The following is a 16,787-nucleotide window of genomic DNA, read 5'->3' on the forward strand; positions in this document are numbered from 1 at the left end:
ATGAGCAAGCAGATGTTTGAGCACGGGTAGAGGGTGGTATTCTGGATTCCGTGAACCAAGTGTGATGATATAAATCACTCCAGGTTGAGCCTGAAGCTACAACAGTTCCCTGGACACATCCTTAACATAATCCAAACTTGCCCAACTAAGTAGGCAGATTTTACAAAAGATAATCACGCACCATAAAGCTCGAAAAGTTGGCAGGTTTGACTAAAAGAATTATTAAACTTAAAAGGTAGAGAGTCAAAGGGTTAAATCACTTAAATGTCCTACAAAGAACTAAGGAGAGACATCACATTAGATATGTCCCAAGCGTGGGAAAGGCGATACTAGGTCTTTGGATAAGGATCCACCCACCTCGAAAGTAATGCAACTACTTACTAGTGGACTGTCAAGCAAAATTGTGTGTGAATCACTATGGGAACATTCCATAGCCACTGACTACTGGGCAAGCTGCTGCCTACCTCCTCACACTCGGCCCCATATGCTTCATTTACTAAGTCTCTTTGCCAGCAAATTAATTATTACTTAGTTTGTTCATCCTAAAAAATGTGATAAACCAATGGGTGATGTGGTATAAACATTAAGACACTAAATATTCCACATGTCCCTCCAGCAGGCAGGGTTCCTGCTGTCTTCTCTGCCAGAGCAGTGCTGATTAGCCACATCTCTATCATGACACATCCCAGACAGGATGCTAATGGCTGTCTCCCTGCTGGACTGAGAGTACCTCAAGGGCACGGACTATGGCTCTTACCTGCTCCTCTTGCCTCTCCCAGTGCCCAGACCAGCACATAGAATGTGCCTGTTCAATGTTTGTGGACTAAACTATATAAAAAGTTCTTAGAGTAGGGCTTTGGTAAATGAACATTACTCTAACACCGGAGGTGTATCCCAAAAAGCCTTAACCATCTTTGAATGAAATAGCCTTATTTTAAGTCTTTGGCAAATCCTTGCATCAGCTCACCTTATGTCAAATTCCACTAAAATTCATGACATAGTATGTTCTATTTGCTTTTTTAATGTAACTTCTAAAGTTTCTTGGGAGTTTCTGACCTCTGTCCTATGTCTTCTTTTTTGCATTAAAGCACTTCCAAGAGCCATCCATGACTTTCGCAGCTACCTAGGTAAGAGCTGTCCTATCTTTAGATCTGGGGAGGGGGAGTTCACATTCTCTCCCACCTCACTTTTCACCGAGTTCTACTCAAGACAGATAACCAGTAAACTCTCCACCGCTTCAGCCCTCCTCCAATTGGAATGGTACCCCCTCCTCAACTGACCTCTTTGTTTGTGGCTCCCAGTTTTGCTGCCCCATTGCACCCCCACCAGAGATCTGGCAATGTCTGGAGACATTTTTTCGTCACAACTGGAGGAGGAGGGCACCTAGTGGGTAGAGGCTGCTAACCATTCTATCTTGCATAGGACATCAAAGAACTGTTTATCCTAAAATGTCAATTACAGGTCTGAGGTTTAAAAGGCCTAACTTTTTAAAAACTGAGATATTATATTAGTTTTAGGTGCACAACAAAATGATTTGTATTTGTATATATTGTGAAATGATGATCACAGTAAGCCTAGTTAACAAAAATTGTTTTGATGAGAACTTTTAAAGAAAAAACCTGATTCAGGTTAAGGAAAACCAAAATAGGAAAAAAATTCACATAAGACAAGAACAAAATAATTCATTTTAGGGCAATATAGTGGGAACATAAGTATAAGGACTTTTGGAGTCAGAACAATTTGGGTGCAAGTTAGAGCTTTCAATCAGCAATAACTGATGCTTAAATCAAAAGGTTAAAATGTGGGTGAAATAAGAGAACTCAGCAGTTGATAATAAAAGTGAGCTGTAGTCTTCCAGTCTGTCCTTTTCAGACACTGGCAATTCACAGCGTTGGTTAAAAGATATGTTTCTGTTTAGTGTAAGTGACTTATCTCTGAGCTTCTTCCAGAATACTACAATATTTTTATGAATTGAAAATCCTCAAGCTGGAAACAGCCCTGAAGGATCAACTCCTAAATTTAGATATTGCTTACTTTTCTTTTTTTTTTGCCACAAAATTCACTTTTATAGTACAGAATCCAAATGCCAAATGAAAACAGTGTTCTATGTGTGTGTTTTGATCTCAAAAGGGGAAGGAAATCTGTCAAAATATATTGTTGACGTGCATTTTGGTTATTTATTCCACCTCACAAGTGGTGTGAGGATTTTTAAAAAAAACTAAAGTGCATCATTTGTGTTTGGTCACATTTAAAAACGTAACCACTATTTCTCAAATAACTCCCATTGCATTGGTCTCTGATGTCTAAACATTTCCTGTGACTTTTAACATGTTCAACTTGACCGATTTTCTGACCAAAACATGTATCACTATTTCAACTGGCTCAGGAAAAAAAATTCAGTTTCCTTAACACCCTAGTAAAGCTGTTAAAAATAAAGAAAAACAGGTCTCTCACCTAGTGTTTTATGCTTTTCAACTTCTAATGACCTACTCTGTGGGCAAGACAGGAGACACAGCAGTACAGAGGACATGCGCTGCACCGTAAGACTGATTTCCGTGTCCAAAGGGGGAAAAAAGTTAAGAAAAAACATTTTTTAAGCTTCAAACATTCAGGTGGTGCATTTCAAGTGAAACTATATACTGATAAAGATCTAATCTCCTTTATCCCCTGAAACATCTTTTCTAAAAATTTTGAAGCTGCCTCACACTTCAGATTTTCATTTGCTAACTATCATGTGGGCATTCTTTGCACGTGTCTGAAAAAGCTTCTTCTAAAACGGGTTCACTCTTTTTTGTTCAAATACCTATCAATTAAAATAATGTGAAGAGGAAAATTATTTTTCTAAAAAAGGAAAGTGTTGGAAAGAAATGAAGGATCTGAGAGTTGATATAGAAATAGATATAAAAGTGATGGCAAGTAAATTTATTCACATTTGTACAGTTTTATTCTGTCTGGCAAAAGAAGAAAGGGCCAAATAACAGAACCACTACTTGGTTGAATTAATTGATGTCATTAATTGGTGTGCAGGAGCTGGGTTGTACCCACTCACAAGGGCCACTTCTGCCCAAGTTGGAGTGCAGTGATAACATGAGAGTTGGAAATTGAGCATGGTTAGAATATTTACACCACAGAAATGGGCAAATGCAATCAACCACGGCTTTTTTCCTCTTTCAGAGTTGGTTTAAAGAGGAAAACCAACGGTGTTATAGTACACCGTGGACTATAACAATATCATGATGTTACTTAATGTAAATGTGGCATGAAAAGGTAAGCAAACAAGAAAGGAAGGAAGAAAGCAAGACAGAAAGAAAGGAAAGGGAATAGGAAAGAGAAAAGGAAAGGAAAAAGAGAGGGAAAAGGGAAAGGTCAGAAGAGTCATTTGTTAAATGACACAGACAGGTAAGTATTTTTTAAACTGATCCAGATGAGTTAGATGTAGCCAACTTCAGGGTCAGAGAAAGATGGTAGATATGCAGAGCCAGAGAAATCCCAAGAGGCTGTTTCTCTCCTCTGCAACTCCAGAGGCTGTGGCTGTGATGATGGCCAACATGTCTACCAGCAGGCGTGCACACACACCCTAACACAGGAGACAAACATCAAAGGTCTGCACTGTTACCTTAATAGGGCAGAGGGAACTATGCTTGATTTCTGGGCTCCCTTCAAACTTAGAAGGTGGCATAGTTAAGTTCAAGTGTTTTGTGCTTTACCCGAAACAGAAAGGTAAGCACTGTCTTTGCCATCTGTATCTGTAGCTCCATGGCACTCACCACAATCAAGAAGCTGTCGTAATTCTGCTGGATTGCTGGAGCTCTGTGTTCTGTATAGAGTTGAACATTCCAGACCTAGGACACAAAACAGAGTGAGCATGCGAAACACAGCTCTCTGGAGAACCTGTGAGCCTGCTGCCAGAAAGACATTCCAGTTTCCATCCAATGTCTATTCTAGATGTGTACCAAATATACTTGGAAGTCAACGCCTACTATTAATCCTATCTGGCATGTCAATAACTTTGGCAAAATTTTCTGTCCACTAAGGAGCAAGTTAACTATATTTTTTAAATTATGGAGAACTTAATAGTTTCGGACCAAGATTATGTCCCCAGTACACAGCAACACATGGCTTGGGTATCTAGCACAGGATTTGATGAATGCCCAAGAGTCAAACATAAGTTGTAACGCCCATGAAACAAGGATATAACAAGTCAGCTGATTCCCTCTACCCGTCAGATTACCTTTCTTTTCAATGGCTTCTACTAGCTTGATAAGAAGAGGTGGAGCGATGTCAGGAGGGGCAAACTGTTCTGCAAGATCCGGAAGGGTCAAAGCTGCAAATAAACAAAATCCTATGATTATATTTAATTTGGGGCAATGAATACATCAAGCAACAATGAAGAAAATTTAATTGCAAAATAATTTAGTTCTATTTGACAGTAGTAAACGCAGTCCTGAGCGAGAGAGAGCCCTGTGCTGGGCCTCCTCCAGTTGTGCCTCTTCCCACATGGTTATGAGTTTGGGGGCCAAGACACATGGCCTTCTCTCCAAGGACACACTCAGAATACTCACTTGGAATACCCAAATTCCTTGCCCTGGAGGCTTCTCCTGGCCTCTTCCCCAGGTCCATCCTCCCCAGGGTAGGCCTCCCTACCCTTGGGCTCAGATGGAATGGAGTTTTTGGATGTGCAAGGCCCCTGAAATGTGGCCTCCTGGTCATTATGAATAAATAACTGTACAGGCAGGAGGACAGAACAGATTTTATCCGTTTGTTAATGTAATTTATAACTTTAAAATATTCAGACATAGTGGAACATGGGTTTGGCCAATATCAGATTTGGAAGCCAATAGACACAATCACTGATCACTTGGCACTCAGGTTAAGTCCCTCTGTACTTGCATCAGAGCCTTTATTTGCTTACACTGTTTTTGTCAATTAATATCTTAAGAAATGTGATACTTTCATGAACCCATTTTCCCATGCTCTATTTACATGTTTTACTGATTATAATGATTCAAAGGAAGAAATCGAACTGGATGACACTAATGTCCTCCAACATTACATTGATAACTGTATTCTCACTCCACAATCATATGAAGCATTTTAAATAAAAATTTTTATCATAATAAACCAGAAGAGGGAGCTAAATATATCCACCTCAAATTTCTCAAACTGCAAAATATAGGTAAAATAATAATCTTTATGAAAATATCTACACGTGCAACCTGCTTATTGGCCATTGATTAATAACTTTTTAGACACTTAAGGTTCATTACTGTGTACTTAAATCTAGGAATAGTTTATATAAGGTAGGCTAAATATTTACAATTTTGTTTCAATGAAATCTTAGGTGTGTAATTATTATAAGCCACATATCATGTTAAGCAAATTTCTAATAAGCGGTCCTCTTTCTAATACTATGAGTCTGTATAAGACAACAACAGATTAACGATACAAAAATAAATAAAATTGTGTTAACAAATTATGACCTCAGAGAATTAATGGCCTTATATCATTTTGCAAACCTGATACCCTATGGTCTAAGATCCTTTTAGATTGCAGCTTGTCCTGTGACAGACAACACCTGATTTTGCCACCCATCTCTATTAGCCATTGCAGCCACCTAGGACAAAAGAGCTAAATTATGGGAGAAAATCCTCAGCAGCACTGTCTAGTGCAGCGGTCGCCCACCTTTTAGACCTCACGGACCACCGGTTGGCAACCTCTGGTCTAGTGGAAGTTTCTGTGATGATGAAAATGTTCTAATAGCTGTGCTAGTCAATAAAGCAGTGACTAGCCACATGTAGCTACTAAGCACTTGAAATGCAGCTGCTGGGGCTGAGAAACTGAATTTTTAATTTGTATTGATTTAAATTAAAACAGCTGTATGTGGCTAGTGATCCCAGTATTGGAAAGCACAGTTCTAGCAGATGAAAGATTCCAGAGTTGGCTTTGTGCTACAGAGACTCCCAATATCAAGTCATCCTAAAGTCATCCCTGAGGACCGGGCACCTGGACGTAGGGCTGATCCACATCTGAACACCGGGCATGCAAAGGTGTTCACTGGGTGACTGTGTGCTACTATAACATCACTGGAACCCCTTTTTGACTTCCTGAAGGCAGGACAGATATGCCACTGACTTTACAGACAGTCACTATGCAGACAGTTGAGTGGGAACTTTACCTCTCCTGCGTTTCCTTTACCTGCCTGGGCCTATGGACCACTTGAGAATTTGCTAGGAAATCAGAGTACCACCACAGGGCTCTGGAATTGGAATATCCAGGATGGAGTTAGTGATCTGTTTTGGATTAGTAATAAGTTTTAGGATGTGCTGTTACGATAAGCAAGGTCATGTGGGTGACTCCCTGAAAAAAATCCAGCAATGCCATCCCAAGTCTCTAAATGTTAAAATGTGAGCATACCTGAAAAGCACTTAAAATACAAATGCCTCACCATTTAATTTCCTAGGATTAACTATATAAGCTATTTCCCCTTGCCTTTCAAAGACTATAAGCTCATAAAAATATCCTCCCCCATAAATGCCTTCTCTACTGAACAAAATAAAATGTCATCAGCATATGTAACAGAAGGAAAACATAAAGGTAGAGAAATGATGTGCAGAAATGTTATTAATTAGGATTCACTGTCGTTCTCTTCTTAGCCCTCTCAAACTTACAGGTCTTACTTATTAGCACATGCCAAGATGCAGAAAACTAACAATTAAATCGTAAATCCACGAACCCACATATCCATCCAACACTCATCCAATTAACATGCCCAATTCTACTTTCTCTTCTCTCATAAATTACACAAGCATTTTGCTTTTTAAATTAAAAAGCAAATCTTTATAGTTGGCAACTGAAAATGGAATTACTTAATAAAGGTTTATCTCCTTTCAGAATCTTATCAAAACAATCATTTCTGCAGGCAAATATGAAAGTTAAATTAAATGTTAAAGATTTCACCTAATTGTGAATTGAAATATATACCCAACAGCTGTTATATTACTGAGTTGGCTATCTTTCTATTTCTTCACTTCAGCTTGAAGGGAAAAAAAAGCAAATCCCTCTTTCCTCAGTTCTTTCAATGTTTCCTTGGCAAAAAAAAAAAAAAAAGTAGTTTAGTTTCAGTATCCTGAGTTATAAAATACCATTTGTTTCACTCACACAAGTGTTATATGAAGTTTCTAAAATGCATTGTGATAACTATCAGGTATCTGGAACTTTTCACAGAGCACACACCAGAATACTGCAAAAAGAAAGAAATTAGATGTATGTATGTGATAGGAAGTACAGGAAATATACTGAATTTCCTACTGAATTTTTAATATTGAAAAAAGCTTTATTACCTAAATGTATGAATCATCACAGCTGATCAAGGTTTTACAATGGGAGTTTCAAAAGGTAAACTTACAAGGAGACGATTTTTAAAAGTAACAATGCAAGGATTTCCTATTCTCTAGTACAATATCTGTGATTCAATCCATTTCCCCTTTAAAATATTTAAACAGGGAATGTGGAAGTCCTACCCAGAAACATTTGAAGTTCACATCTTTTACTTCAGGTAACAGGATCCACTAACATCAAAAGTCTAAAAAGCATTCTAAAGCTAAAATATTAATTATTTCAACAATCCTAAAATCAATGATTCCTTTAATTATATTAAATACTCAAGGTCGATATCTACTTTTCCATGAGATCTCATTTAAGAAAGAATCCAACAGGAAATGGCAATTGCTAGGAATTATCAAATTTGGTAAGTTGTTCTTTCAAAAGTCCTTGATAAGCGCCACATCGTACAGTTCAATAAACCAAAATGTAATGGACCTAAAAATATATATAGATCATCTATGGTGGCTATCAAACAAAACAGAAATTAGCATGCTCCTCATAAAGTTTGCACATAAATTCTCATTAGATTTCATCTTCCAGACAGATTTTTATACCTGAATGAGGAATGCTTTTTATCTGTGAATCCTGTGGTAGCCAGTGCATAAGTCTGGGGAGGCAAGTCCACTCTCAAGAATCTGATGAAGGCAGATTCTTAGCTGAACCGTTTTTTTTTCATCAGAAGAAATCAGTATTACGTAAGGAGAAAGAAGTCAAAAAACGAACAGCAGTAGGGTCTAAAAGAGGGGAAGCCAAGGCGTATTGTTTCTTAAGAAAAGAGGAATCGGTCTTCAACACTGAACTAGGTGCTCCAAACTACAGAAAGAATTTTTGATGACACATCAGGTTCTGCGTTTTCCACCAGTTCTATTTTTCCCCCTTTGCCCTGGTGACAACCAATCACGTAGACAGAAGAGAGCCTTCTCTCCAAACTCAGCCCGTCCCAAACCACTACCGTGGACAGGCCCGAACAGTCCTCGGGCACCGGCGGGTGTGGGAGACCGTGGCATTCCTCGCACTGCACGCTGCCAACCCCGCTACAAAGTGCAAGATGAGACCAGCACACACCACACCTTTTGGAGGCGGTCTCCATAAAAAAAGATATTTTAGACTTAGTGCCTGGCAGGGACGAATGGAAAGTTTAAGCTGAAATTCTGGGGCTCCAGAGACTGCCCAAGCCAAGTATTTCATTACTGATGAAAGCAGCTTGGAAGTACATGAAAAACTGCCCCTTACCTTTTAAAATCTAATACAAATATGTGGAAGAGAGTGTGTATATGCAAAGTGTGGATCAATATTAAGTCAAGATGTTTGTCTAATCTCTGTTGCTGAGTCAAAACTTAATTTTTGTCTGAAACAACCTCATTATTTCAAATTTTAAAAATGTACATTCTGGTGGGCAAGAATCCAACAAATCCCAATACTTTTCTTAAATAAACCTTATAAGCACACTCATACTTTATGCCTATAATGGTTAATACCCTGAATGTTTAAACTTCTTAAGCTCTATGGGCAAAGCCATAACAACAAATGCTAGCTAAGACAATGCAGCTAAAAAAATTAAGCGAAGCAAAAAAAAACATTTATGGGTTCCTTAATGTGGAACATACCTGTTCCATCAGCAGTAGAGAAATTATTAAAAGCACAGGTTTAAAGCCAAAGAGACCTTGGTTTTAGTCCTGGTTTTGTCACTTATTGAGTGTAATCTTGGGCATGTTAATTAATTTGAACCCCAGTTTTTTAATCTGTAAAATGGGAATAATTATTAGTATAATAGTGACTCAATGAATACTATAAATCAGCATGGTGGGCATAGTGCCCAGTATATAGAAAGTACAAACTAATGAGTAGCTATGATTAATTTAGAATTATTCATGTAATCTTTTTCATTATTATTGTTAATAGATTTTTAAAATACCCAATTGCAATGGCACATTTTAAAACCAGAAAATATTATTAAGATAGAAAGAATTCTCGATACTTTTAAAGGTGGCAAACAGAAAGCATATGAGAAGGTAGACACCTGCATTTTTATTTTATGTATAAACATATTCAATATTTTTACAGAAGTCATATTTAAAATATCACATTATTTTTACTGTATTTCACTTTTTCCCTATAAGGACCATTATACTAAATCTATTTGAGTTATTATTCTTCAGTTTTCCAAATATTAAAAAAAATGATGTTGGAATGATACTGAACTTGGTGGAAAGGAGCTTTTTTGGGAGAGGAAGGAATATGGGCAACTAAAAATAGAAGTAAAAAGAGTAGATGTGAAAATAAATCTTCAGCCATAGTTACATCATGTCCAGAGATAACTAGCTGAAAGGAATTAAAAGAATTGTCAACAGATTTAAACAAAGTTTGCAAATCTTTTCAGATACCCTAAACCAGTGGTTGGCAAACTCATTAGTCAACAGAGCCAAATATCAACAGTACAACGATTGAAATTTCTTTGGAGAGCCAAATTTTTTAAACTTAAACTTCTTCTAAGGCCACTTCTTCAAAATAGACTCGCCCAGGCCGTGGTATTTTGTGGAAGAGCCACACTCAAGGGGCCAAGGAGCCGCATGTGGCTCGCGAGCCGCAGTTTGCCGACAGACCACGGCCCTAAACTAGTCTTCAATATCTTTGTTTCATCTTCTCCCACTGATCTCCTCTGCTCCACAGCTTAAAAACAAATGAAGGGAATCTGAACTCCTCTACCCATTTACTTTTATTTCTAGACAGCAAACCAGTATAGGAAACAAATAGGCAAAGATCTTATTAAACATAAACAGACATTACAGCTTTGCTTCTGATAGCCTCAGCTAAAGTCTCAGAGTTAAGGTAACTGAAACGCAAGATTACTTACTCTTTGACAGGCTAGCTTAATTAATTGTGATTCTTATCACCTAAATGGGAGTCTGATTTAAAGATTATCATTTACAGCGCATTGCAAATTAAAATGCTGAGCAGGAGGTAAATGGGGAAGAAAGGGACTCACCTCTCTCTTCATCAGGAAAATAATTTATAGTTGAGTCTGTGGGATTTAGGTTAAAGATTTATAAGGAAAGTTGGTCTGTTGGCTTAGAAAGATTCCAGAGGAAGTATGACTAAGAGGCCCCCGAGGGAAAGAAAGAAGGAAAAATCAGGTGACACAAACAATGGGTACTGGACCATTTGTAGAATAAGTAAGTCACTATTACTGAACATCAATTAGGAGCCACACCCCAGTAGTATTCTACAGACATTTCATTTATTATCTATAGCAGTTCAAAGGTGTCCTTATTATCCCCAATTTCAAGCTTAGGAGATTAAGAATTAGAGAAATTAAGTCCTTTGGTCTAGGTAGCAAAGCTCATAAGTAGTGACCCTAAGTTCAGCTTGGACCTTTCTCTCCACCAGAGTATACAAGCTCTATTCAGAAAAGACATCTATCATGAGTTTCCCCAAACTGCCTGCCATCTCCCCAATTTAAAGGGTAACCAGGTATCTGATGCTTGATCCCATGAGCAGCCATAGTACTTTCCAGTGTGTGAAGTAAGGCTACACAGTTTTACTCCCACAAAATAAGCAAGTTGGTACAATTTGTATAATTCTCCCTCATTATAAAACATTCTGAAATGCAAGTAATTAACACTATAAAGAGAAAGCAAAGGGAAGACCTTTAACAACAAGAGGAAGTTGGGGGCTCCAGGTGAGCCTTGCTGTCTCCCTCGTGGTTCAGGGTGAACGTGTGGGAGCACCCACTTCTCTCCCATTTATATCTGGTAATAGATTTCACAGTCGAAGGTATAAAATGCAATGCTAGAAATGCTTACAAATAATTAAGCAAGGTCTTCCAGTGTAACTTGAGAAGCCCAATCCCGTAAGAATTAAAGATCCTCTGATCATGAGAGGGCAGAGAGGAACTGGATAGAAAGATGCTACTGGTGAAACTGGAGACCAGAAAGAAGTGTTCTGATCTAGGTAGGAACCTCATTAACTGCACGGAAGCAAGACGCTGGCTGACCAAGGAGAGAGAGCAAAAGGAGGGGGGGACTGCCAGAGTGGAAAATCTGTCCAGCTAGGCGGAACAGGCAGTCTGAAGAAAGCCTGGATAGAAATCAGAGAAAAGAACCACCAGAATCCATTCTAATAACTACAGAGAGAACAGAGTTTTCTCTCTGATGTATTAAAATACCAAAAAGTACAGAGAACTGCAGTGAATCCCCCATATATCCTCATCCTAGACTCCAAACGTAATCTCTTATTGTTTTATCACATATCTATACAGCAATCTCTTACTTTTTTATACATTTCAAAGTAAGTTACAGAAATCAATTACTATGGACTGAACTGTGTCCCCCTCCCCCACCAAATCCATATGTTGAAGCCTCAACGCCCAATATGACAGTGTTTGGAGATGGAACCTTTGGGAAGTAATTACGTTTGGATGAGCTCATGAGGATGGGTGGAGCCATCATTATGGGATTAGTGCCCTTGTAAGAAAAGATGCCAGAGACTTTCCTCTTTCCCTCTTTGCTATGTGAGAACACAGAGAAAAGACAACTGCTTGCAAGCTAGGGAAGAGCCCTCCCTAGAACCCAACCATACAGGCACCCGGACTTCCAGTCACCTGAACCGTGAGAAACAAATTTCTGTTGTTGAAGCTACCCAGTCTATGGGATTTCATCCCAGCAGCCCAGGCTGCCTAATACACCAATATACTACACCCACAGAGAGGAAAGAAACCTTTAGTCTAAGGGGGGAAAAAGTCAAATACCAACTCTATAGGTATTTAGCAAACATTCCCAAGGCAGTGCTTCCTAAACGCAATATGCATAGTAAAAATCTGCTTTAGTGGGTGAGGGTGGGGTTTAGGGTTCTGCATTTCCAACAAGCTGCCAGGTGCTGCCCAGGCTGCTGGTCCAGGGACCACACTTTGAGCAGCAAGGATTTAGGATGAGTCCATCAGTCACAGAGAGAAAAGCTAGATCACAGTGGGAGACAGGATCCTAACAACCGTCATACTTCACACTTACTGCCTAAACGCCCCAGATCCCAGTAGCCCAACTTCTGAACCTGTGTTGGGCAGATGATGCTGACCGACGCAGAGGGTCTAGCCAAAAACTCTAATTAGATCTGATATGATACCTAAGTAGATACCAAAAGAGAGAGACTAGCGAGAGAGGCGCTGCTGCTCTATGTATCTGTGTATCCCTGGTGGAAAGGGGTCACGTGGCCACAACTTGCCAAGTTCCCACAGTAAGTTCAGGCCGGAGTCTAGCACCCAGTTCTCCTGATGCCCACACCAGAATGTTTCCCACCTCCTGCCACATTCGAGGACTCGGCCATTTAAGCTGTGATGGGGTTGGGGGAGGGGAGGAGGAGAGTGATAGGAAATGCTAGAAAGGCTGATCTAACCAATTGCTGCGAGGACTAGCACTACTACTGGTCGTTCTCGTGCACTGAACACCTGGTACTGACAACTGTGCTCAATGCTGTGTATGCTTTGTCTCATTTCATCTTTATAATCCTGGAGGTACCGTGACCATCCACCGTGCAGACGAGGAAACTGAGACTAGGAAAAGTTAAGCACATTGCCCAGAGTCATGCCAGCAGTAAGTGGTAAGAGTAGGATTTAGAAGAACTGGTCAACTTCAAAGCCAGCCATAGCCACTCTGAATCTCAGTTCCCGCATTGCGCAGACACACTGCATGACAACATTCTGGTGGTTACAAAGCCAGGGAGAGCTTGAAAAATCTTTGCAGGATGTGGATGGAAAGGCACTTGGCAACGGGAGACACACACAAGTACAACCTTTAGTGACCAGAGGTATGTTTGTTCAACTTGAGCTTGGACTGGTGGGCCATTTTCTTGCCAGCACCTCGGTTTTATCAGGATTGAACCCCTGCCAGCCCACTCAGTTAGGCTAAATATTTTCAGGACAGCATTTATTAAATATTTTCTCATAAGGCTAAACTAAGCACATTCTTCCCCAAGGACGTAATGGGTTTTTATTCAGCTGAATATGGCTGGCTAACTTATCACTTTCAGCAAGGTACAAATGGACTATTCTGGATCATCGCTGGGTGGAGAAGGAGCCCAGCAAATAACCTACAAGCACATATATTTTGTAACTTATATTCCAAAGGATTCCAAAATGAAATCTTACTAAGATATGCTTAATAAGTATATGAAGGGAGTTAAAGTGCTCATGACGAGAGAGAGAGAGAAGAGAAAAAAGATGATCTGTGGGATTGGGAAGGAAAAAAAAAAAAAAGGCAAAAAAGTCAAGAGGCCAGAAAATATTGAATAGAAAATTCCCTACCAGCTAATACATAAAAATTACATAAGAAAATAAGATACAGTATTTAGTCAGGGTTTTTTTAAATAACAGCTCTTTTTAAATCACTGATACAAAACTAAGCTATCCATGTATAATAAAGGGTACAATTTTGAGGTAAAAGTACTATTAAACACAACCCTAAACAATGGTGTGAGGAATCAGAGTTGTTGTGGTGTGTTTTTTTTTTTTTTAATGAGCGATATACTTTCATTACCTCAGACCCGTGGTCGGCAAACTGCGGCTCGCGAGCCACATGCGGCTCTTTGGCCCCTTGAGTGTGGCTCTTCCACAAAATACCACGGCCTGGGCGAGTCTATTTTGAAGAAGTGGCGTTAGAAGAAGTTTAAGTTTAAAAAATTTGGCTCTCAAAAGAAATTTCAATCGTTGTACTGTTGATATTTGGCTCTGCTGACTAATGAGTTTGCTGACCACTGCCTCAAACAAATGTGATTAGTTCTGATGGACTAATAAATTCTCATATATCTCATTTACTATGATCTTGGCTAAAAAAAATTCATGGCTTATTCTATTTATGATTTTCTTTTTAAGTATAATGATTTTAGATGTGCCAATCTGGGCAGCAGTTGGATATCATTAAATTCTCAAGCTTAGGATAAGAAAGCATACAATGCTAGACACTTATTTGTGCCAGTCCAATCTACCCTTTTTTAAAAAACAACACCACCACAATACTGATATACAGGAGACCCTACAGATAGAACAGAAGCAATATATAAAACATATGCTGATTACAGAAAGAAGACTGCCTGTGTACCCCAAGCGTCTCAGAAATAAGCAAAAAAAAAAAAAAAAAAAAAAAAATATATATATATATATATATATATATATATATATATATATATATATATATGATCGCTGAGAACTGGGTATTTTTATAATTGCTTAAAAGTCAGCAGAAAAAAATGTAGCTATGTCAAATAAACGAGAGCTAAGTGGTGAAAGGAAAGGAGTGAAGTAAAAAAAAGTATCTGGATCCAGATAAGAAACTACTCAATCAGTAATTTTAACCAACGCGAGTTTCTTGCTAGAAAATATATTGGTAACAATTTGTAGATAGCACATGACTAAAACTTCCCAGTGAGAAATGGGAAGGGTAAGGAAAACGTTGATTTGCTATAATGAAAATACCTGTAATGTTGTTAATTAAAAGTACCCGGTGACGCAGGCTGGGGCGGAGGGGCGGCCCAGAGGTGGCAGCAATCACTGATCGCTGCAGGGTGTTCCTCTCCGCTTTCTCATCTCAGAGTCGCCTCTTTCTTAACCACCTATGCCCCACTTCTCCATTGCACCACTTGCTCTTCAGTTGAAAGGGAAGTGATAAGGCCTGAGCCATGGGAGGGAGGGAATTTTGTACATTTTGTTCTATCAGATTAGGCCTCAGTAACTTTATGAATTATGAGCTGTCAACTTCTTTTTCATCTGCTATAGAATATGCTTCTTAGAAATTGTGGCTATAAATAAAACAACAGATGTTTTTTGCTGGCTTCCATGGGAGCTTGGATAATTTTTTTAAAAGGGCCTACAAGTTAAGCAAATTAATTTAAAAGGCTATATTACGTTTCCCCCTGTTGGTCACTTTTTGCATTATCTATTTCAAGGCACATATTCATTTTAGGCCAGAAAATACTTTTGGGGGCCATTTAATGTAACCCCTTGGAGAAAATAGAAAGGGATTTAATTTACAACACGTTGCAACCTTTTTGTGACTTTTATGTAAAAAAAAAAAATACTCCTTACCTATGCATGGTTACTATAGCATATGAAAACAGTTGAAAAGCCATTGTGAAGTAATAGGAAAAAAATATTAGACAATAGGTGAGGACATGAGGTCCAGATATGTCAATCACAGGGGAATAGCTCTAGGCCTTTACTTACACATCAGGGAAGTGGGAAGGTTTAGCTAAGAAGTTGTAACATAATTTCTAGTCCTTCAATTCCATGATTGAAAGATAAAATCAAAGAGATCACATGACCAACATAAAATTACTAAATTACATTTAATCATGAGTTACTCTCAAAACAACTCTATTTTCTCTTTAGGCACTGCATTGTTGCAAATCTGGCAAAAATCACAGGGGATGAATGAAGTTGGTACCAAGTAAAAAATTACTTCAAATATGGGGGTAGGGGAGGTAATGACATTAAATAAATTAAAAATGACACAATTTAATTATATTTCATTGGGCTACTTTAACTTATAATTTCTAACAGAGGGAGGGGAAGCTTTTTTGAAGTAGTATTTTCAAGTGAGATATAAATTTCAGTCTGTCAGAATGAACAAATTTAAAAGGACTAAAACATTTCTCCAATGTCTATATGTAGATCTAAGAGAAGACAACTAAGTCACTACATGTTCTTAAAGTCAAGACTACCACAAATCAGAGACTGTCACTTTAACTCAGTTTCTATACATCATGAATTAGGGGATGGGGGATGGAGATCATGAAACATGAAAGTCAGGCTGAGGGAGGTGAGGAGGCAAGAAAACAGTCACTGGCCTAGATGCTGCTCTAGTCACGTAGGTCATTTTCTTGAGTCATGATAACAGCCTTGTGAAGGACATCAGTCTCACTTTGTACATGGGAAAGATAGAGGTTAGGTAACTATGGCAAGGTCACCTGACTAGAGTCTGGCAGAGCAGACACCACAGCCCAAGTCTGTCTGAAGTTATCTCATCATGAGGAAGGTTCTATCATCATCCCCATTTTACAGAGGGGAACACTGAGATTCAGAGAGGTTAAGTGATTTGTCTGGGCTCACAAAGCTGTACCAGTCAGAGCTTATCTGGTTTAGAAGACATAAAGTCATCTTCCTTCCAAGGGATCCTTGTGTACTAATTCAGTGTCAGCCCATGAGTTCCTTCAGGGCATACGGTTTCCGTAGAGACTGCACCTTTTCTTGGTACAGTCCAGTGCGCTACTCTGGAAACTGGACTGCCAGGAGCCAGTCCACAAAGTTAGAAAGATAAGAGTTCTCTAGTTTAAGAACAGACCCGGAAAGTAGGGAGCTCAAGAACAGCCACTCCCTGATCGGCCCATTTCCTACATACTGTGTTTTTAAAATGCTATGA

The 16,787-nt window shown here is 38.9% G+C and overlaps 1 protein-coding gene across 1 annotated transcript in view; it reads right to left on the bottom strand.

The window, feature by feature from the left end:
- PIK3R1 (phosphoinositide-3-kinase regulatory subunit 1) overlaps nucleotides 1-16,787 on the bottom strand; it is an 84,290-nt gene that overhangs the window by 23,693 nt on the left and 43,810 nt on the right. The window contains exons 3-4 of the mRNA XM_079799299.1: nucleotides 4,232-4,324; nucleotides 3,768-3,842 (exon numbers count right to left, since the gene is read on the bottom strand). Coding sequence (XP_079655425.1) covers nucleotides 3,768-3,842; nucleotides 4,232-4,324 — 168 coding nt within the window. The remainder of the gene's footprint in view (nucleotides 1-3,767; nucleotides 3,843-4,231; nucleotides 4,325-16,787) is intronic.

The sequence above is a fragment of the Cnephaeus nilssonii genome (assembly GCF_951640355.1).
Source record: "Cnephaeus nilssonii genome assembly, chromosome: 2".
Lineage (NCBI taxonomy): Eukaryota > Metazoa > Chordata > Mammalia > Chiroptera > Vespertilionidae > Cnephaeus > Cnephaeus nilssonii.